This window comes from Pristiophorus japonicus, chromosome 11 (assembly GCF_044704955.1).
Source record: "Pristiophorus japonicus isolate sPriJap1 chromosome 11, sPriJap1.hap1, whole genome shotgun sequence".
Lineage (NCBI taxonomy): Eukaryota > Metazoa > Chordata > Chondrichthyes > Pristiophoridae > Pristiophorus > Pristiophorus japonicus.
Window position 1 is genome coordinate 213854804 of NC_091987.1, and position 23690 is coordinate 213878493.

Here is a 23690-nt window from a genome sequence, read left to right on the forward strand (position 1 = left end):
TTAGGAGACCAAAACTGAACACAATATTCCAAGTGAGGCCTCACCAAGGCCCTGTACAACTGCAGTAAGACTTCCCTGCTCCTATACTCAAATTCCCTAGCTATGAAGGCCAACATACTATTTGCCTTCTTCACCGCCTTCTGTACCTGCATGCCAACTTTCAATAACTGATGAACTATGACACCCAGGTCTCACTGCACCTCCCCTTTTCCTAATCTGCCGGCATTCAGATAATATTCTGCCTTCGTGTTTTTGCCCAAGTGGATAACCTCACATTTATCCACATTATACTGCATCTGCCATGTATTTGCCCACTCACCTAACCTGTCCAAGTCACCCTGCAGCCTCTTAGCGTCCTCCTCACCGCTCACACCGCCACCCAGTTCAGTGTCATCTGCAAACTTGGGAGATATTACACTCAATTCCATCATCTAAATCATTAATGTATATTGTAAAAAGCTGGGGTCCCAGTACTGAGCCCTGCGGCACTCCACTGGTCACTGTCTTCCATTCTGAAAAGGACCCGTTAATCCCGACTCTCTGCCAACCAGTTCTCTATCCACGTCAGTACATTACCCCCAATACCATGTGCTTTGATTTTGCACACCAATCTCTTGTGTGGGACCTTGTCAAAAGCCTTTTGAAAGTCCAAATACACCACATCCACTGGTTCTCCCTCGTCCACTCTGCTAGTTCCATCCTTAAAAAATTCCACAAGATTTGTCAAGCATGATTTCCATTCATAAATCCATGCTGACTTGGACCAATCCTGTCACTGCTTTCCAAATGTGCTGCTATTTCATCCTTAATGATTGATCCCAACATTTTACCCACTACTGATGTCAGGCTAACCGGTCTATAATTACCCATTTTCTCTCTCCCTCCTTTTTTAAAAAGTGGTGTTACATTCGCTACCCTCCAGTCCATAGGCACTGATCCAGAGTCGATAGACTGTTGGAAAATGATCACCAATGCATCCACTATTTCTAGGGTCACTTCCTTAAGTACTCTGGGATGTAGACTATCAGGCCCCGGGGATGTATCGGCCTTCAATCCCATCAATTTCCCTAACACAATTTCCCGCCAAATAAGGATATCCTTCAGTTCCTCCTCCTCACTAGATCCTCGGTCCCCTAGTATATCCGGAAGGTTATTTGTGTCTTCCTTCGTGAAGACAGAACCAAAGTATTTGTTCAATTGGTCTGCCACTTATTTTCTCCCCATTATAAATTCACCTGAATCCGACTGCAAGGCACCTACGTTTGTCTTCACTAATCTTTTTCTCTTCACATATCTATAGAAGCTTTTACAGTCAGTTTTTATGTTCCTGGCAAGCTTCCTCTCGTACTCTATTTTCCCCCTCTTAATTAAACCATTTGTCCTCCTCTGCTGAATTCTAAATTTCTCCCAGTCCTCAGGTTTGCTGCTTTTACTGGCTAATTTATATGCCTCTTCCTTGGATTTAACACTATCCTTAATTTCCCTTGTTAGCCACGGTTGAGCCACCTTCCCAGTTTTATTTTTACTCCAGACAGGGATGTACAATTGTTGAAGTTCATCCATATGATCTTTAAAGGTTTGCCATTACCTAGCCACCGTCAACCCTTTAAGTATCATTTGCCAGTCTAATCTAGCCAATTCGCACCTCATACCTTCAAAGTTACCTTTCCTTAAGTTCAGGACCCTAGTTTCTGAATTAACTGTGTCACTCTCCATCTTAATAAGGAATTCTACCATGTTATGGTCACTCTTCCCCAAGGGGCCTCGCACAACAAGATTGCTATTAGTCCCTTCTCATTGCACATCACCCAGTCTAGGATGGCCAGCTCTCTGGTTGGTTCCTCGACATATTGGTCTCGAAAACCATCCCTAATACACTCCAGGAAATCCTCCATTGCTACCAGTTAGGTTAGCCCAATCAATATGTAGATTAAAGTCGTCCATGATTACTGCTGTACCTTTATTGCACAAATGCCTTATTTCTTGTTTGATGCTGTCCCCAACCTCACTACTACACTTTGGTGGCCTGTACACAACTCCCACTAGCGTTTTCTGCTCTTTGGTATTCCATAGCTCCACCCATACCGATTCCACATTATCCAAGCTAATGTCCTTCCTTACAATTGCATTAATTTCCTCTTTAACCAGCAACGCCACCTTGCCTCCTTTTTCTTTCTGTCTATCCTTCCTAAATGCTGAATACCCGTAGATGTTGAGTTCCCAGCCTTGGTCACCCTGGAGCCATGTCTCCGTGATGCCAATCACATCATATCCGTTAAATGCTATCTGCGCAGTTAATTCGTCCACCTTATTCCGAATACTTATCGCATTGAGGCACAAAGCCTTCAGGCTTGTCTTTTTAACACACTTTGCCCCTTTAGAATTTTGCTGTAATGTGGCCCTTTTTGTTTTTTGCCTTGGGTTTCTCTGCTTCCACTTTTACTATTTTCCTTTCTATCTTTTGCTTCTGCCTCCATTTTATTTCCCTCCGTCTCCCTGCATAGGTTCCCATCACCCTGCCATATTAGTTTAACTCCTCCCCAACAGCACTAGCAAACACTCCCCCTAGAATATTGGTTCCGGTCCTGCCCAGGTGCAGACCGTCCGGTTTGTACTGGTCCCACCTCCCGTAGAGCCGGTTCCAATGCCCCAGGAATTTTAATTCCTCCCTTCTGCACCACTGCTCAAGTCACGTATTCATCTGAGCTATCCTGCGATTCCTACTCTGACTAGCACGTGGCACTGGTAGCAATCCTGAGATTACTACTTTTGAGGTCCTACTTTTTAATTTAACTCCTAGCTCCCTAAATTCGTCTCGAAGGACCTCATCCCGTTTTTTACCTATATCTAATCAGTCGTAGTAAGAGAAGCAATGCCACTCCCGCACCGTTACCTCTGGAGTGCCTCGACAATCTATCCTTGCCCCCCTCCTCTTCCACATGCTGCCTCTCGACGATATCATCGGAAAACCCAACTTCAGGAACCATATGTACGCTGGTAATGCCCAGCTCTACACCACCACTCTCAACCCTTCCTCTGCCTCTGATTTTTCAAGTTGTTAGTCCAACATCCAGTACTAGATAAGCAGCAATTTCCTCCAATTAAATATTGGGAAGACCAAGGCCAATGTCTTCAGTCCCTGTCACTAACTCCGTTCACGAGCCACCGACTCCATCCCTCTCTCTGACCACTGTCAAAGCCCGAACCAGACTGTTCGCAACCTTGGTGTTATATTTGATCCCGAGATGAGGTTCTGATCCCGTATCCGCTCCATTACCAAGAAAGGCTACTTCCACCTCCGTAACCTGATCCATTTCCACCCCTGCCTCAGCTGATCTGTTGCTGAAACTGTCTTCTAGGCCTTTAGACAAACGTTCCTGTCCGGCCTCCCATTTCCACCTTCCTATCTCTGTAAGCTCCTTCACCCTCCAAGATATCTGTGCTCTCCAATTCTGGCCTCTTGTAATCGCTGCACCATTGGCGCCCGAGACATCAGTTGTCTAGGCCCCAACCTCTTGAATTCCCTCCCTAAACATCTCTGCCTCTCTCTCGCTTCCTTCAAGACACTCCTTAAAATCTACTTCACCTGTCTAATATTTCCTTATGTGGCCCAGTGTCAGATTTTGTTTGGTAATCACTCCTGTAAAAAGTCTTGGGACATTTTACTACGTTAAAGGTGCGATATAAATGCAAGTTGTTGTTATTATAGCCTGTGTGGTGGAGCCTTTATCTTTGCTACAATGCCCACTATACGGAAAAGATCAAAGCAGTGTTTTAAAAAATTACAGAATATATTTCATAAAAATTAACATGGTGTTGAGTTTAAAGTGCCATTTCAACATAGGAACATAGGAACAGGAACAAGTAATTTAGCCCCTCGAGCCTGTTCCGCCATTCAATGAGATCATGGCTGATCTATGACTCAACTTCATATCCCTTAATACCTTTGGTCAACAAAAATCTCAGATTTAAAATTAATAATTGACCTAGTATAAATTGCTGTTTGTGGAAGAGAGTTCCAAATACCCCCTGACCCTAGACTCCCCTATCTGTTCTCCTTAATATCTTGAAACTTTCGATCAAATCACCGCTTAACCGTCTAAATTCTAGGGAATACAACCCTTGGGGTTCTGCTGCTGAAAAAGAAAAAACAAATTAAAATGCAAGATTGGAAACATTACTTAGTAGAACGGTCAAGCGTGCAATACAGGCCCAGCTCTCAAATCCTGCATGTTTCACAGTAACAGGTGCAAGACCTGTTGCCACTAGGCAGATCTGGTTATATGCATATTCTTAAAGAGAGCTGATTAATTAATTTGTTGAGATGCAAATTTTATCTATTTTTCTGCCAGGATATCATATATTGTATACAACGTAGAAACATGGGAATGAGTAGTCCATTCAGCCCCTCGAGCCTGCTCCGCCATTCAATGAGATCATGGCTGATCTGCGACCGAACCCCATATACCTGTCTTTGGCCCATATCCCTTAATGCTTTTGGTTAACAGAAAGCCATCAATCTCAGATTGAAAATTAATAATTGGTCTAGCATCAATTGCCATTTGCAGAAGATAGCACCAAACTTCTACCGCCCTTTGTGTGTAGAAGTGTTTCATAATTTCACTCCTGTAAGGTTGGGCTCTAACTTTTAGACTATACACCCTAGTCCTGGAATCCCCAACCAGTGGAAATAGTTTCTCTATCGACAATATCTGTTCCCCTTAATATCTTGAAAACTTCGACCAGATCACCTCTTAACCTTCTAAATTCTAGGGAATGCAACCGCAATTTGTGTAATCTCTCCTCGTAACTTAACCCCTGAAGTATTATTCTGGTAAACCTGTGCTGCACTCCCTCCAAGGTCAGTATATCCTTCCTAAGGTGAGGTGCCCAAAACTGCTCACAATGCTCCAGGTGTGATCTAACCAGGGTTTTGTATAGCTGCAACATAACTTCTACTCCCTTTATTCTAATCCTCTAGATATAAAGGCCAGAATACCATTAGCCTTTTTGATTATTTCCTGTACCTGTTCATGACATTTTAATGATCTGTGTACCTGGACCCCCAAATCTCTTTGGACCTCCACTGTTTTTAGCTTCTCAGCATTTAACAAGATTATTTCACTCCCTCCCTATTTTTTGCTTTGCATATAAAAGGATGCACTGTCCTTTCTCTGACTATGTTTTAATAGACCTCACATTTTATCTGATTTTTTTTATTTAGGGATAAATATTGGAGCATTTTTTAAAGTATTTATTACAGGTGGTCAGGAGACAGAACCATCTTTTTATAAGCAAAAGTATATATGTTTACTCCTCTCGAAGGCACCAACTCCTGCTGGGATGCAGTTCTGCAGCCATTCATTATCTTTCCCAACTGACCATTCCTCATCAAGTTGCAGCAGGCTATTCAAGTGCCAAAAAGCATCGCACCCCAACCAGATTCTACTCTCACCTGAAGCCCACTTTTTCCAGCAGAAATCAACAATTTGCATTTATATAGCGCCTTTAACTTATTAAAATGTCCCAAGGCACTTCACAGGATATTAGACAAAATTTGACGCAAAGCCACATAGGAGATATTGGAACAGACGACCAAAAGCTTGGTCAAAGAGGTAGGTTTTAAGAAGGGTCTTAATGAAGGAGAGAGGCGGTGAAGTTTCACTTATTGGATAGTGATCACAGCAGGAACCTTGGATGATTTTCAACCCCCCCCCAGTAACTCAAGAATTCCAAGGCCAACTGTGGTGCCCATCAGTGCCATAGCCAAGACAAATTCATTCAGCACACCCTAATCTATAGTCGGCCATGTCTTTGTCCATCAGGTGACTGGGAAAGATCCACTCAGTTTATCAGCAGCAACTGGTACTACATGGATTAATTATATAGCACCTGACCTGCAGTGCCAGATCATCTAATGACTGCAGAGATATTTATCTCTAATAAATGGTAAATATTAGCATAATTTATTGATGATCAATATTTGCACACTTACTGGTAGAATTGTAGGCATGTCAAAAATTTAGCAGTCACAAAAATCTATACATTACAATATTGCAGCTGAGCTAAGAAAGACTAATGGAGCAGGAGGCCACATTTCATGTACCAATAAAAGGAAATCCTTGAAGCAGAAATAAATTTAAAATCAGTGTCACGGTAAAAGTGTTATAATATTCCATGTGTCACACCCCTCCCCAATCGGGTCAGCTGATGGCATAAGGGGAGTATTTCCAAATAGTTTAATTCATGAAAAATGAACACTAACATAATCCAACAGTAAATTCCTGTACAAATTTGGCATATTATTTTACAAACTAAATATTAACTCACTGATATTGAAAGCTCCAATTCATCACTGACATTTTATCTCCAACCCTTTCACTTTATTTCCATTAATCATGGCTTGATTAAGCCATGTTGAGGTAACTGCTGACAACTAATCATGTTTGTTGCATTAATGTGCATTTTATGAATAATGTTTCTTTGGATTTGCAATGTGTTTTACTTTTGTCAATTTTCTCTACTGCTAAAGGTATAGTTCCAGGAGTGCCTCACCCAAATGACCATGCTTTGTGAATGAGACGAAGGACCGTTAGAAGCCTACTTTAGCCCTGGGGCAAGAAGCATCACAACCAAGCTTGGGCCTGGTTCTCTCCCAACATCAGCACATGTGCACTTCCCTACAGTAGTCACTCGCTAGAAAGCATGGAAGGGAAACCCGGCTAGTTTTGCTCCATCTAACCTAGGACTACTGAAGCTGAACATCAAGCCCCTACTCCGGGCCTAGCTCAGATCACTAACTCACTGCAGAGCGAGAACTAAACTGAGATTTTCTGGGCTGGCTCAGCCACATGCTGACTTTATCAACAGGGCAGTCGATTTGCAATTCATAAAGCAGAATCAGAGAAAAGTGCAAATCTACACGAATAAAATCTTTTAGTGTAGACAAGAACTGTAATCCTATAAACTGCTGTACTGTATTGCAATCTCTAATGTGTAATGGGTTAACAGCACAGACCCAGTTGATACGATCAGTGTGTAGATCATTCCCACAACAGGGGAGTCTTGTGCTGTGTAGACCGATCTGCTTTGATCTGGTTCTGTGCATGTTTGTTTACATCTTGTAGAATCCCATGTGGCTGAGTGTATTCAAGCTGAGGAGGGGTCTGACAAGAGGCAGAGAGATGAATACTGCTGAAAAAGAAGCACTCTGTATTGACATGGTTTAAACTAACAAGTTATTATTTGGAAAACTTTTCTTGGGTAAGCAGAGTTACAGCATAGCCAATATAGGAATTAAGGGGCCAATTTTCCACATTGCCGAGTTTTGGCACAGTTGTAGAGGTATGTCCGATTTTTTAGTGGCCAAAAAAAAATGTTGCAAGTTTCGCCAGAATAAACTTTCATTTTGGAGCGGTGCACATAAATCTTAAGCTCTGTGGGTGGAGCTTAAAGTCTGCGCCCAAAAACTGAGGTTGCCAGGGTAACGAGGGACACACTGAAGGGCTGAGGCTGCAAAGTGAAACATACAAAATGCAGCAAGACATAAGCAATTTGTAGGCCCCGGTACCGCTGCTACCCCAGGCCAAAAGGCCCCCCAACCCCCCCCCGCCGCTCCTATCCCAGACCGAAAGCCCCCCTCCCCACCGCCCCCCCCTCAAACCCCGGTGTCGTTCCTATCCAGGGCCGTGGAACTCGATTTTCTTAAGTTCACGTGAGGTTTTTCAGAATGGTGCACTGCGCCATTTTTGATAAAATCCTAGTTGGCCAAACTCGATTAAATGGCCAGAAATGGCACTGCCGGCAGCCGGCACCCCCAGTGATGTCAAAAAATTGGGAACTAATTTACGCAGAAACTTTGGCGAAACTTGCAGATTTTAGTTTGCCCAAAAAAAAAGTGGATGCCAAAAAATCGACGCAGAATGGTGGTGAAAGTTGAGCCCAAGACCCTTTTTGTAATCAGTTTCCAAAATTATTCAACAGCGTTTAAAAGGTTCACTTCGTCAACTTTGCCAAAAGATTTTACTCACCATAAAAAAAAGAGAAACTTATTTTGTTAGAAATAATGCTCTGTTATTTACCTACAGTTCCCAATTCTGCTCTATGTTTAAAAAAAGAACTTTATAGGCCTCAAGCTAAATTACTAACAGGAAGCTTTCTACATTTAAAATGGGATCTATTACATGTCAAAGTGCAACATTGCAATATTCAAAGCAGTAACATATGCCTTTAACTTTACCACAAAATATATATAAAAATCCCCACAGGTTATATAAATTGAAGTTAAGCATGCTTCTTGGATTATCTATTCCACTAGTAACATCCTCCAATAAAACAGTCTTTATGAAGTACATATGTGACAGTGGCTCTAGAGTCATATTTTCATGGATCACACTAGGTCCAATTACCTATCGGATGAGAAGCACATCCGGCTGTCAGTATTCACCAGCACAACTAAGCCAATTCTTTCTCTCATATTTGTATATGTGAAATGTCATATCCACACATAATTATGGAGGCTGCTGAGCTTACAGTTAACTGAGAAGAAGCAAGTCACTTTTTTTTTTAAAAAGCCAAAAGATATGCAAATTATCCAGAGTTTCTATTACCTAAAAACATACATGAAATTTGAAACCCATGATTTTCAGAAGCTGACACCAGACAGCGTATGTTAAGATGAATTTGTGTATCACCAGATCCAAGGATTCAATTCCCAGTGGCATTCTGGTACTACATAAGAACATGAGAAATAGGAGCAGAGAGTTGGCTATGTGGCCCCTCGAGCCTGCTCCACCATTCAATAAGATCACGGCTAATCTTCTACCTCAACTCCATTTTCACACACTATCGCAATATCCCTTAGTTCCCTTAGTATCCAAAAATCTAGCGATCTCTGCCTTGAATATACTCAACAACTGAACATCCACAGCCCTCTGGGGTAGAGAATTGTAAAGATTCACAAACCTCTGATTGAAGAAATTTCTCCTCACCTTCATCGTAAATGGTCGACCCTTTTCATAAAAAAATATCAGAAACCTAATGATTGAAATTCTGAATGGTTAAGGTTATAGTGTTAACATTACCAGATACCCAAGTTTTGTTTACTCTTCTTTACTACCCAGAGAAAACTTTGATCAATAAATTTAAGATAGAGTATAATCTATTTTATGCCTTCATATCAACAAAAATAACAGACACCCAACTGTGATTAAAAGGCAGTAAATCCAGGTTCAGAGTGGATCATGAAAAGCAAAACCAAACTCTGTCGTTTGCAACTTTGAAATTGCTCCATACCCTTTAAAAATAACATGATTCACACCTTCAGTTTTACGGAGTGGTGCTGCCGAGTTTTTTGTGCAAACAGCTGTCAACGCACTCTGGGTCACTGATGGTGAAAACAGACAGACACTCAAGTGTTAATTACTGCAACATCAATGCTGCAAATCATTTGCGGTGGACTAAACAAAAAGGAGAGTCGATGGTCAGTACAACATTCAAATTGGTTTCCTAAAGTAGCTACCAACCTGTGTTTCTGTGACAGTCCCATCATCCATACAATTATATTGTACACCCATCTGCTGTATTTATACCGTATTTTCCTCACAAGTGGTTCACCAAATAAGATGCAAATACGAGTGACAAACATCTAGCCTTTAATGACAATAAATCCCACCTACTGCAAGTTAAAACCTTGTCCACAAAAAGTCAAACCGGATTAGAATTTATACGTATAATCTCTGAGCAGTGACTCCAATGTCCATCATTCTCTGTACTCTTGGTAGCTTTGCTGTTTTGCAAGTTTAACGATAATTACTTTTTACTCAATTCAAGGTCTCTACATAGTAAACAAACAATAATTATAATGCATTTTTCTGCCAAACTACCTTTAACTGCAACTAAAATAAACTGAGGTTCTCATTGCCCCATATAGACAGAGATGACAGAGTTCTATGGAACAATGGAACAAATAATAATATACACTATGGAGACATGTAGGTAACAAAACTCTCCTGATACAGTCACACACCATCTGAGTAAAAGCAAAATTAATTAATTTTATTAGCCAAGTCCATTTTTATGTTTCTCTTCTCCCTCGTCCCAGTCAGTTAACCGTTGCTAGGCAAACTTATTTTATCTTTATACCTTTGCACTTTCTTCAACTCCAACATCTCAATTTACCCACCACCCCACCCCATCAACCTGATTTCTGTTCATCCGTAAATCAAGGTTCCTGGCTTTCAGGTTTAACAGCTAACGCCCCACTGGACAAAACAGAAAATTCAGCCAACGTTTATTTCAGCAACACAAATAAAATCCAGCAAAGCAAGACATTTGGCTTGTTTTTCCACGCAGTGTGAAGCAAAGGTATCTAATCAATGGGAATGGCATCTCCTTTCATTTAGATACTTCCTTTTACTTACTCACTTAGTCGAGGGGGGGATGGGTTCTCAGCAGCAAAAACTGGAATAAAGAGAAGCAGGGTAGTGATCAGGTCATCAGCATACCAGCCATTAGCCTTACAGGATGTAAAAGGAAGAGATTTATGAGCCGCGTGCTGTCTGAAGTGCAGAACTCAATCCCACTGGCCAAGAAGTAGGCAACAGCACTGGCCAGCAAGAAACTTGGAAGCCATTATTTCAACACAAAAATTCTAAAACTCCAGCAAATGTAGTTAAAAATGCACTAAAGCATCAATATTGGTGTAAAGGGGGTGGAAACAGTAAAAAAATGAATCATTGGAGAATGAAATTCAAGAACATGTTCATTACTGGTATTACTGATTAAATCGAACATAGATGCACTCATCACATTTGATTTATTTTTTCCTTTCGTCTTTTCTTTTCACCCAACCTCCATTCCAAGTTTATTTACTCTCTTTACCCCCTTCAAAAAGATCATGAGCTAACAAAAATGATGACTACAAAATCATTCAATGAGATGATAGTCAACACTGAAGACTTCTTATCTTTGCAGAGTGCATTCTTCAATACATCCCCATGCCTTTTCATGAATTAGAACAGAATTAACCATCTGGGCAATCATAAGCAAGAACCATTCTATGGCACTCTTCCTTGCAGTTCTATGTCAAGGTAAGGTGCAAAGAGAATATGCTCATTTAGAGCAAATAGAGAGAGAGAGAGGAAAAAGAATTACAGGTTAACCACAGCTGCGTACAATGTCTGTCCTATGTTGAGTAGACAAGACTAAAAGCTGCAAATCTGTCTTCTATAATATAAAAGGAACCTTGTTCCCATTTGTGAAAAGTGAAAGTTACTCTCAGGGAACTCGGTAACAGAGAGAGTCAAATGAGCATGACAGCATAGTAAGTACAAATATACAGAAAAATAATCTGTACAAAGATGTAAGGATACAATTTCCTAGCCTTTCAACCCCTGCTCCCAATTTTTCTCCCTTTTAAAGACACTGGGATTTAGTGTCATCGGCACCAGCAGCTACTCCATCCCCCATCCCCGCAAGTAATTTTCCCAAGTAGCCATTCCTTACGTTAATCTAGACAACAAATCCCTGGTGGGCCATTCGACTACAAACGCATCACCGCACAGTGGGACCACATCCTCACAGTCAGTTTACAGCAGAGGTCACTGGAGAGCAGTCAGGGGGGGAATATTGGCTGATATTTCCTCCTTCTTGGCCCAGGAGCATCAAGGTCAATTTCAATGCTCCAACTGCTGTACGCAACTTGAGATCAGCTAATGGAGCACAAACCATGGCTCAAATTTGCGACTCGCTTCCTTGCATGGCTTCGTACCACAAAACAGATTTTATTTTTACAGAACACGATTAAACTGGATGTTTGTAGCCATCTGCATGCCAGATATGAAAACCAGCATAATTGTAATTATCTTGCATACGTTCTTGCATATTTTCAAGTCTGCTCTTGGCATCAGTTGAGGCACAAGTGTAGTACAGCACTCTAGATAGACTCAAACTCACACGTTACGTGGTACATAAGGCTTCTTTCTAAACTCTCCTAAATTGATCTTCACTTCCAAAATAAGATGATCTTTAAAGGGAAAAATAATCTTCATAAAACCAAAGAGCACCACCCCACCGCCCCCAAAAGCATGCAAAGCCCGGGGACCATGAGCAACAATACTCTCAGCGCTATCCCTCCAGCGTGCTCGCCAGACAATCCAGCTCTTCCCATAGTCCAGTGTCGGTAAGGAACAATCAAACCGTGTGTGTTTTTCACTCTGTCTTTCCCACATTAGAAAATTATAGGGCTATGGGGAAAAAGCGGGGGAGTAGGACTAATTGGATAGCTCTTTCAAAGAGCCAGCACAGGCATGATGTGCCAAATGGCCTTCTTCTCTGAAGTACTGTATGATTCTATTCTAAAATGCATCTTTGGTTATGCAGAAGATGGTAGGAGTTGAAACAGCTTTAGCAGGAAAGAAGAAAAAACACAATGACAGAATAGAGATGAAAGGAGAAATACACTGCTACTTAAAGCTGCCAAGTCATTTTGTTTATCAGTTTAAAGTTACAGAGTAGCTGCCTTGGCTACCTGCCGTGTGGGACTTTCCACCTAGGTCCTAGACCTTTACTTTTTCCATTAACTGAGACTATCTTCAGTGATGCAGGAAATACTTCAAATCTTACACATCGTAGACTTTTAAAATAAAACATGGGAGTAGATTTAGAACTGCAGGTGATCTATTGAATACAACTCACTATCAAACATCAAGACGTCCTTCCCCACATATGCCTTTGGCAAAAGAAGAAAACCTTGCGTTTATATAGCCTTTCACGCCCAACGAAGCACTTTTGAAGTAAAATCACTGTTGTAATGTAGGAAACATGGCAGCCAATTTGGGCACAGCAAGCTCCGACAAACAGCAATGTGATAAATGACCAGATATTCTGTTGCGTTATTTTAGTTGAGGGATAAATATTGGTCAGGACACCGGGGAGAACTCCCCTGCTCTTCTTCAAAATAGTGCCATGGGATCCTTTACGTCCACCTGAGAGCAGACGAAGCCTCGGTTTAACATCTCATCCCAAAGACAGCACCTCCGACAGTTCAGCGTTCCCTCAGTACTGCACTGGAGTGTCAGCCTTGATTTTTATACTCAAGTTTCTGGAGTGGGACTTGAACCCACAACTTTATGACAGAGGTGAGAGTGCTACCACCTGAAAGTAAGAGCCCCCGCCAATCTAGAGCTGAATTTTGATGTCTGAACATGCAGAATATTAGTCTGGTCCATGAAGACGTACTGTGCTCAGCCATGATAGCTTTGGTGGTCCAACAGCTGGTCTCAGCACGGGGAGGAAGGGAGGAAATCAAAATCTGCAAAGGATTCTGCTCCCATTCAGTAACCTTTGCGAGAGACAGTGTGTAGGTGTGGGTAGGGTCAGGCTCGGTTGATTCCCCCTCACCAAGTAGACAGTCACTTGTCAGGCACACAGGTGGGCAAGTTTGGACTACTACAGAATTGTACCTTGTTGTCTTCAGCAGAGGAGAAAAAAATATAAAAGTCAAAGACCATGGAGCAGATTGAGCAAGTTGAAATCTGCAGCATTAATTACCATCCACTAGATGGACCACCTTTTACTGTAAGATTTAATGTACAAGTCAAAAGTGCAAACAAATTCACAATGTACAGATCAGATATTACAATACCACAGCTGATTAAAGTTTAGATTCAAAAACCTGGCACCACAAAATGTCAACACCAAGCAGACAGTGAAACATCAAAGGATCTGAACACTGTGACAGGTCTTTCTGTCACTACATTCTATATCTGAAAGTGAATGCGGCGATGCCAGTAGAGCAGAAACCAGCACCCAAGAAGGGCGCCAATAAAACAGTGACTAGTCACAGCAAAGGGCAGAGGTCGAGGAGTGATACCTGCTCTGCATTTCAAAGTGAGGAGGCAGGTTCACCCAGACACTGGCATCTCCTGCAAGGCCCGAACACCACAATCTCCTTAGTGAACGATATTTTTAAGTGACTGGCAGGTGAAGCTTCCTGTCTGGCCCATTACAGCAAGCGTTCAACCATCAGCTCCAGAGAGATCTGGGCCACTGCTGACCAGATAGCTGTCCAAGCACACCGTGTGCCAGTGCAGCCTTCGGCCACCTGAGGAAAAGTGTGTTTGAAGACCAGGCCCTCAAATCTGCCACCAAGCTCTTGGTCTACAGGGCTGTAGTAATACCTGCCCTCCTGTATGGCTCAGAGACATGGACCATGTACAGTAGACACCTCAAGTCGCTGGAGAAATATCACCAGCGATGTCTCCGCAAGATCCTACAAATCATCTGGAGGACAGACGCACCAACATTAGCATCCTCGACAAGGCCAAGGTCCCCAGCATTGAAGCACTGACCACACTTGATCAGCTCCGCTGGGCAGGCCACATTGTTCGCATGCCAGATACGAGACTCCCAAAGCAAGCGCCCCTCGGAACTCCTTCACGGCAAACAAGCCAAAGGTGGGCAGAGGAAACGTTACAAGGACACCCTCAAAGCCTCCCTGATAAAGTGCAACATCCTCACTGACACTTGGGAGTCCCTGGTCAAAGACCGCCCTAAGTGGAGGAAGAGCATCCGGGAGGGCGCTGAGCATCTCGAGTCTCATCGCCAAGAGCATGCAGAAATCATGTGCAGGCAGCGGAAAGAGCGTGCGGCAAACCTGTCCCACCCACCCTTTCCCTCAACGACTATCTGTCCCACCTGTGACAGGGACTGTGGTTCTCGTATTGGACTGTTCAGCTACCTAAGGACTCATTTTAAGAGTGGAAGCAAGTCTTCCTCGATTCCGAGGGACTGCCTATGATGCTGATGGTTGTGACCAAGTATACCAGCTCCAAGTAAAACTCCACAATATACTTTAAAAGAAAGCACAACCCCTTTTACTGTCATCTCTAATGCTACAGGTGAGCTTGTGCAGCTTCTGCCATCTGACAGGTTAGGCCTGAACTCCTGCTGCTTGCTTTGTGTAGTAGAATGTGTAAATTAGTTTGCAAGCCTACTAGTCACATATTACTTTTACACATGTACTGGATTTATTTCTTTTGCACTGGGATTTAACGTGTTTTAGTTCAGATGCTTCTGCAAATTGTATCTCTCGTTTTAGGCTTGTCAGCTGTACATGGCTGAGTTTATTATAATCATCTCTCTCAATTGTAACCCTGTCTGCACCCCTATTCTGTTGTACTACATATTTTGTATACTTTGTGAATTTGGTACAATCTCAAAACATAACACAATGTTTTATGGTGCAACACCCCTGGACCACACACACCTCCTTCTATGAGCCAAGCAGTAAAACTGCTGCATCCTTGTACAGTAAGAACACCATTTTTTAAACCCTGTGCATCACATGTGAAACCCATGTGAATATGCAGCCCTCGTATCTCTGTGGGTCAATGCACCATAAGGTATGGTTCGAGGTTGTACAGGCCAAGATTCTAGGACCTATAATTGGACTCTATTAAATCACCATATCGTAGACAGTGAAAGCAGTATTATTGGCCTCAGCACTCCAGTTTTTATTGGGGAGAGAAGGGATTGGGGAAAGAAAAAAAATATAAGTAGTGAACATGACATGCTTCTGCTATTCATTCGAACGCAGTTCTCTTCCTCATCTTCCATCCCATCAATGCTGTCCAGACTCATAACTTTGGTGAAATAAGAGAAGGCCACAATCTCCCATGAAACTATACCAGCATGAGTCAGGAGAGAGGAGAGAGGAGAGAGGAGAGTTAAAGAGAAAAAACATAGCACAGTGGGTCAACATAGTTGCCTTTCAATCTGAAATGTGGGTTTCAATCCAGCCCAGACTAATTATTTGCAAGTCTCCACTCTCCACTAGGAAGGGTCCTATTGTACAAGAGAAAAAGTGGACGACCTCAACTCATCTTTTAATATATTGTTGGACATAAGAAAGCTTGGAATTATTTAAGGCAACTGGGCCCATCCAGACTGCTTCTTCTGCAGACCAAGTACAACCCATGGATTCTATTCCACCAGTTTAATATGAGGGAAAGTTATGCACAAATGCTGCCCGACTCCACAACACCAGAATATCCATCCATGGCAACATCTCCAGTTTTCAGCCTTGCTCCCACTCCTCAACTGATGACAACCTCCGTCACCCACACAAAACAACAACTCAGGAGTATTTGATCTTTTCAGTCTGCATTTAGCCCCTTGCCTCTAATCCTAATCAGATATTTGTTCAGCAGGGGGTACTCTTCTGAGTTAAGCCACAGAGTTTAAAAGTAGCCTTGCTCAGTCTTTGACTATGTTATATCCAAAATTTAAGTGCTCAATGCTGAAAACAGATGCCCATGGTGGAAAATAGTTCATACTGAAGGAAAAAAGATAACGTGCATTTATACAGCACCTTGCACTTACTCAGGAATCACAAAGTGCGCCACAGTTAACGAATTGCTTGCTGACATCAGTGTTATAATGTATGCAAACGTGCCAGTCCATGTGCACAGAATAAATTCCCAGAAATGAGCAAGGAGATAAATGTTAATCTGTTGTAATGATGTTGATGGAGGGAGAAATGGTGGCCAGGACAACAGGAGAAATGGTGGCCAGGACAACAGGAGAAACCCCCTGCTCATCTTCAAATAGTGCCTTTGGACCTTATGCCCACCTGAGCTGGTAGGCAGGGCTTCCGCTTAACGTCTCATCTGAAAAGCACCTCCTCCCTCTGTAATCTCTGCAATGGGGCTTAAATCCACAACCTTCTGACTTAGAGGCACGAGCTCTACCACTAAGCCAAGGCTGACACTTTCTATCTCAAACTGGAGTCACGCTGAATGCAAGAAGGGCTCAAAATAAATAAAATGAATGTCACCATCATTATTGTTTTGGGTCAGTCTTATAGAAATCTAACAAGATAGTCAGTCAAGCTTATAAATGACTGAATGAAAGCACCCTATTTCTATTCTAAAATTAGTCTTGCTTGCTCATTACTTCCACAAATACTGTGGCAGCTCACTCTTGCAGCTTGCCATTCACAAAGTTCCATGAGAGGTGTCCAACTGTAGAGTTAGGGTTTTCCCCAATAGTTGAGTGGATAAATGGCTTGTAGTGTGGAACTGAGCCTTGCAGACCATAAAGCTGCCTAATTTATGCCGAGCTGCCCAATCTCAGGCAGGTCAGAACAATTAGCTTCAGTATGAGAGAGACACACGGACAGACAGACACATGGCTCCCTCTGCTGGAAGATCCAAGTCATGGGGCACTGGAAAAGGATAGGCCCACCTTCCACATCAAATAACCCATCAATACTCTCAACTCACTCATCAATAGGTAAGTGGAGAGGTAGAAAAGGACAGTCAGAACTATACTCCAGCATTAGTCATCACTTTCAGGGCAGGAGGAGTAATGGGGACAGCCACGAAAAGATTGCAAGAGCATCAGGTTCTATGTAACAAAATACTACATGGTCTAAAATGTATTACAAAACCCTTATGCAGTAATGACAGTTATTCATGTCAGACCATACTGAAGTTCATGTTGCAATTTCAAACTGTTGCTTAATATCATGAGACTAGACAGATGAAAACTGCTATAGCGTACAGGGGTATACCTTTTATTTCCAATGTTAAGAAACCTCCCATCAAAGCAATGGCAAAACATTTCATTATTGCTCATTGAAGTCAACCTCTCCAATCTCAGCCACAGCAATAGCCTTCCTGGGCTGAGGAGTGGGCAAATCAGCCACATTCCCATCCTGAGCACTATCCAGTGACCACCCATAACCAGTGTATGCTTAGCAGGGCCTCAAGTGTCAAGTAGTGGGTAGAGCACATACCATGTCTCAGCATGCAAGTTAACGACGCTCACCAGTTCATTTCTGTGTTCGCAAACGACCACATAAGTCAGGTGCAAGCCCATGTATGGAATGAAATTTGCCACTGTATTTGGGAACACTCAAGTTTCTGCCTCAGAACTTAACCAATAGTTTTATCTTGTTGAAAGCGTGGAGCAACACTCCTCTCCTACGCCGGGATTGCTCAACTTCCCACCTGCTCATAGAAACATAGAAAGTTAGAAAGTAGATACAGGAGTAGGCCATTCGGCCATTCAATATGATCATGGCTGATCATGCAACTTCAGTACCCCATTCCTGCTTTCTCTCCATGCCCCTTGATCCCTTTAGCCGTAAGGGTCACATCTAACTCCCTTTTGAATATATCTAACGAACTGGCATCAACAACTTTCTGTGGTAGAGAATTCCACAGGTTCACAATTCTCTGAGTGAAGAAGTTTCTCCTCATCTCAGTCCTATCCCTTATTAGGGCTTACCCCTTATCCTTAGACTGTGACTGCTGGTTCTGGACTTCCCCAACATCAAGAACATTCTTCCTGCATCTAGAACCATACTGACTCCAACATGAAGAGCTTCACTCAAAATGAAGTTGAGTTTCCGTAATCAGAAAGAGAAATCAAGATTTGAATAATCATCTGAATTTATAGGGTTAGGGATGTAGACGTTGACGATACAAGGACAAAGAGTCCCTTCAGCTGGCATGCACCTTACGACAGACCCGAGTGACCCATCTTTAGCTCTATATCACCAACTCCTTAGGTGCTAAGTTTTAACATTTGCAGAATCTCTTTCACCTCAAGATTGAATCTATTTGTCAAGCTGCACTATTTAGAGAACAACCTTAGCTGTTCCCAAGCACATTGTCCTTTTTGGGGAGAGATATGTCAAAGCATTCCATGATCAACGATGTGGCTAACACATTGATGAAACCATCTACAATTACATTAATGCTCTGGGCTCCCCTTTCTAAAACACTGCTGCATTTCATGACAAAAGCCCACTCACTACATCAGGCACAACTAGAATATATTGATTACAGATCAATAAATTGATCTCAATTTTCAAAAGACATATCCCTCTGAGTCACTGCAGCAGAAGCTTCAGATAGAGCCCTAATTGAAAAGCACGTCAGCATCAATACTGGGACAGAAGGTAAATCAATGTTATTTTAAAATACACTGACAAAATGCAAAAGGTTTTCAGTGAGAACAAGGGTATTAATGTCACATAGTACTTCTATCTTCTGAAATCACAACTTCAATTTTTATAAAGCTGGCCTAGTGGACAAACTATTCAATATCCAGCCCAATGTTGGGCGCATTGTATAGATCCAACGGTCTCAAGCTCGATCGCCAGTACCATGGCGAGTGAGATGATCGCAGCCACAGCAGCACAGTTCAGGTGGTTACAATGAGCCCAAATATTGCTGAGCATCCAAGGGGAAGAGAAACATAAAATCAGCTTAGATTACTGCTCCTGATCACTGACCAGTGACTGGACATCAGACAAGAGTAGGATTGGGCTCAGTTGAGAGAAAAAGCATTTTTAAAACTGTCTCCAAAGCCTTAGAAAAATGTGATGCATAAACTGTTTCAAATCTGCAATGGCCGATTTGAATGGTCATTCACAATCAGAGGTATCAAAAACAATCATCCAAAAGCAATACAACAATGCCCATAAAATACTTGTTTTTATTTTACGAGTTGGTCAAACTTATGATTATATTCGTCAATGCGGGTCTAATCCATGTTCAGACCTTGCCGATAGTTCAAGGAGTCCAGCCATTGGGTATCATTTCCATACAAGTGAAGAGGTCCCAAGTTCCACTCCTGGTCTGTGTTGAGTTCGATGATCTCAGCCATGGCTGCAGAAGTAATACAACTAGTCCCAGTGCTTCTGGATTAAGGATGGGAAAAGCCGACGAAGGTTCCTGTACCTGATCGCTCTCCAGCGATCGCCACTCAAAGTGTATGGGGGTAGGATGTGGCCACATAAAATAGAATCACAGAACATCAGGTGGGGGGAGGGGTGTGATCAGGATGGTGAAGCTTCCCAGAATCCAATAACCTGCCACACTCACACCAAGATACAGCAAGTCAGCTAAGTAACCAAAAAAAAAATCATTTTTGAACTATCTTCATAATGCTCAACTGCTGACAGACTAGCCTTCATTTCATTTAAAGCTTGAAATATATTGGATAGTTTATCCTAATTCACAAATCTGTCACTTTAGAAATCTAAGTTATTGCAATTGAATGTAAATGGATGGTATACCATCAACAGTAGGTCATGGGAGATATTATAAAATCGTCCTATTCTTTAAAGGGGGACTAGATAGATCTGGGGCTATAAGGCGTTTTTTTATTTAAGGTTCAGTCACAAATATAGCATTTGATACAATTATATCAACAACTCTGAGTTAGACAACACTCATTTACAAATCAAAATTGTGCAATTTTGATGTCTGAGAACAAGTTTAAGAAATTCTATTTTACTGTGGTACAGACAAGAGCACCTCAAGACAAATATGTTTACATGCTAAGTATGGAAAGGGTTTTGATGCTTGCCATTTTGTAAGTGTTGCTTCCTAAAGACTAATAATCTGTCATAAACTACCCCTACATCTATAATGTTACAAAACTACCTCCAGAGGTTCAAGGATGTGGAAGTTGCCCTTTCGCAATGGCAATAACTGTACTGCACATTCAGAAGCCATACTTAAAACCCCAGAAACAATGTAGTCATGTAATTAAAAGTGGTGATTCAAGAGGACATATTTTCTGCAAAAAATTATATACCTGCAATACTGTGCTAACTTGCTAAGAATGATGTGCATTTTGCCATTGGGGGTTATTTTTATTAAACCACGAAGCTCAAAATTACTCAGGTTTGAATAATTTTCTAGGCTGAGTAATAACTGTATAACAAAATGAATGAATCATTCAGGCCCTGCAAAACTGGACACAGCATAGAGAAAGAGGAGGGGTGGCAGTTAATGAAAGGTTTGCTGAGAATTCACCAAATTATTAAAAAGCAAACTTTACTCCCTGACAAGTCAAAAGAGTCAAGATTAATAGAATTCCCCCCCACCCCCATGAACTTGTAAAGAAAGATGAATTTCAGTTTGAAGTTGATTACTGCCTTAGTTTCATACAATCACAGAATGGTTACAGCACAGTAGGCCGTTCGGCCTGTCAAGCCTATGCCAGCTCTCTGCAAGAACACTTCAGCCAGTCCCACTCCCCTTTCCCCATAGCCCTGCACATTTTTTCCTTCAGATGCTTATCCAATTCCCCCTTTGAAAGTCAGAATTGAGTCTGCCTCCACCGCCCTCTCAGGCCGTGCATGCCAGATCCTAACCACTCGCTGCGGAGAAAAAGTTTTTCCTCATGTCGCCTCTGGTCCTTCTGCGAATCACCTTAAATCTGTGCCCTCTGGTTCTTGACCCTTCTGTCAATAGGAAGAGTTTTTCTTCATCCACTGTCTGGAACCCTCATGATTTATGAACACCTCTGTTCTCAACCTTCTCTGCTCCAACCCCAGCTTCTCCAGTCTATTTTTTTTGTAATATATATTATAAAAGCAGCAAATTATGCAACATTAGAAAACTTAAAAAAAAAAGGTGCAAATAATATATGCACAGAAAATAATGATGCAAATTTTTTTTTAAAATGCATTATTAGGGACAGAAAGCAAGGGTGTAATTTTTTTTTTTTAAATGCAGCCCATGCACAGAAAGTAATGGTGCAAAATAAAATTTAAAAAATGCAGAGAAAGTGAGTGAGACGAAGAGGTGAGCAAGGGCGAGAGCGAGAGAAACTGTGGGCTGAATTTGCATCCATCATGAGCATGATGGCGGTCGCTGGAGGAAAGCCCGCCAAACAGGTGATTAGAAATGCAAAAGAAAAAGGGAGCCGGGGCTGCAACTCCACAGCTCAAGGCAATTTTTATTTATTTATTTTTTTTTAAAAACAAGGGGGGAAAAAAAAAAGAGAAAAAAACTTTTTATGGTGGGGAGGAGGGAGGAGGAGGAAAGAAAAAAAAAGGGGGAATAATATCCTGAGGAAAAGCACTATATATATATATTTTTTAAATTTTTGCTTAAGGGGGGGGCCCTCCCCCAAAAAAATACTCGACCACCTTCCCCTCTCGGTGGCTGGACGTCAGGATCTGTCAGACAGGCCGGTGTTGCTCAGCGCCAGCCTCATCCCCCCCCCCCACCCCCACCTCACCAAATACTTCACTCCCCATTTCATTCCACCTTTTTTTTTTAAAAAAAAACCTCAGAAAATGTTTTTATTTTTCCCACCCCCCCCCCACCTTCTCCTTCCCCCACCAGCAAAAAAAAAAAAAAAAAATTTTTATTTATTTTTTTTTTACCTCACTGCTGCTGCTTTCTCCGAAGAGGTCGTGGAACTTGTGGAGGTTTTTGCCGATGGCGGCGGAGACGGGCAAGGCGGCGTCGAATCCATGTTTTAAATCCTTTGCCGAGCCCAGCGACCGCGGCCGTCCTGATTTTTTCCAGGGCCGAGCTGGGAAACGGGTCCGAGCTGTGTGCGCCATTTTAGGGAGTCTGTTTGTGTGTATGTGTGTGTGTTTGCGTGTGTGTGTGTGTGTGTGTGTGCGCGCGCGTGTGTGTAGGGCGGGGGGGGTTGTTAAGGGGGAGGGGAAGAAGACGCCACCCCGCAACCTGAATATGGCAGCGGCGCGCCACCAGCCGCCGCCGGGCGGTGTGTGTCGCATTCGCGGTCCGGGGCGGGAGGGAGGGGAGGGAGGGAGGAGCCATGGGGTCGGCGGCGGCGGCGGCGGCGACGGCACCGGACACCGCGCCCCGCCGCCTGAATAGCTTAGCGCCGCCAGCGTCCAGGTCGGGAAGCTGTCGAAACTGCGCTATCCACGGGCCCGGGCCCAGGGGGTGGGTTGGGGGAAGCTGGCCCCCGCACCCCGGACTATGAATTGGAATGCCGGGGATGCAGGTGTTGGGGATACGGTGGGGGGAGGCGAGGTTAGAATTCAGCTGCCCGGGACCCAGAGTCTGCTTCAGGGGGGGGGGGGGAATAACCCAGGCAACTGAATAAGTCAGGATCGGTCCATCCACATCTCTTGGGAAATTATGCAATAAGCAGGGGCCGGGGCTTAGATGCCGTTAACCCTGCATCAGCATATTTCAGCAACAGCTTAGCGGTTGTAATTAGGTGCACTTTTAATATACATGGGTCGGGCACTAAGCCATATTACGACATCGTTATCCCATCCTGAATAACGTAGAACAGCTAATAATACTGCATTAACCAGGGTCCGGGGTCCAGAGGGCACTCTGGAATCTGAATAACAAGAGCAAAATGCAAGCATAAAATGAGAGGAAATATTAAATGCATCTGATTAAAGTGCATGCAATCTTAAAAACAGAAACAAGACGAATGCAAGCAAGAGAGCACAAAATTATAAACATTGCATACAGCCGACGTGGCAAAAAAAGGTCAGATTTTAATGCAACATTTGCATATGTTTCTCAATTAAGGATGCAGTTAAATAGACCATTTTCTGTTGCGGGCACAGACGGGACAAACGTGCCCTGTAGAAGTGCAAACAGAAGTTCTTTGCTATTAATTATTAAGTCAGCGAGGAGCAGCAGCATTAGCAGTCCCCAACTGCAACACTTGTGGTACTTGCACTCCAGCTGCCGGTGTGCTATGGCGCAACTTGAAATGCATTAGACGCAGAGGGAGTAGGAGGGGGAGAAATAGGGTTGGGTTAACATGCAAATTGGGACGCAGACGCCTTTAAAGCCAGACAGATGGAAGGGCCCCCCACTATTGAAAAGTAGAGAGTTTGGACGCAGCGTGGGAAGAGCAGTTTACATTTTCCATTG

The 23690-nt window shown here is 42.8% G+C and overlaps 1 protein-coding gene across 5 annotated transcripts in view; it reads right to left on the minus strand.

The window, feature by feature from the left end:
• kmt2a (lysine (K)-specific methyltransferase 2A) overlaps positions 1-22399 on the minus strand; it is a 173993-nt gene extending 151594 nt beyond the window's left edge. For all 5 annotated transcript variants that reach the window (XM_070894510.1, XM_070894509.1, XM_070894508.1 and 2 more), the window contains exon 1: positions 22199-22399. In XM_070894510.1, the coding sequence (XP_070750611.1) occupies positions 22199-22381 (183 nt within the window). In that variant the 5' untranslated portion in view covers positions 22382-22399. The remainder of the gene's footprint in view (positions 1-22198) is intronic.
• Positions 22400-23690: the final 1291 nt, after the last annotated feature.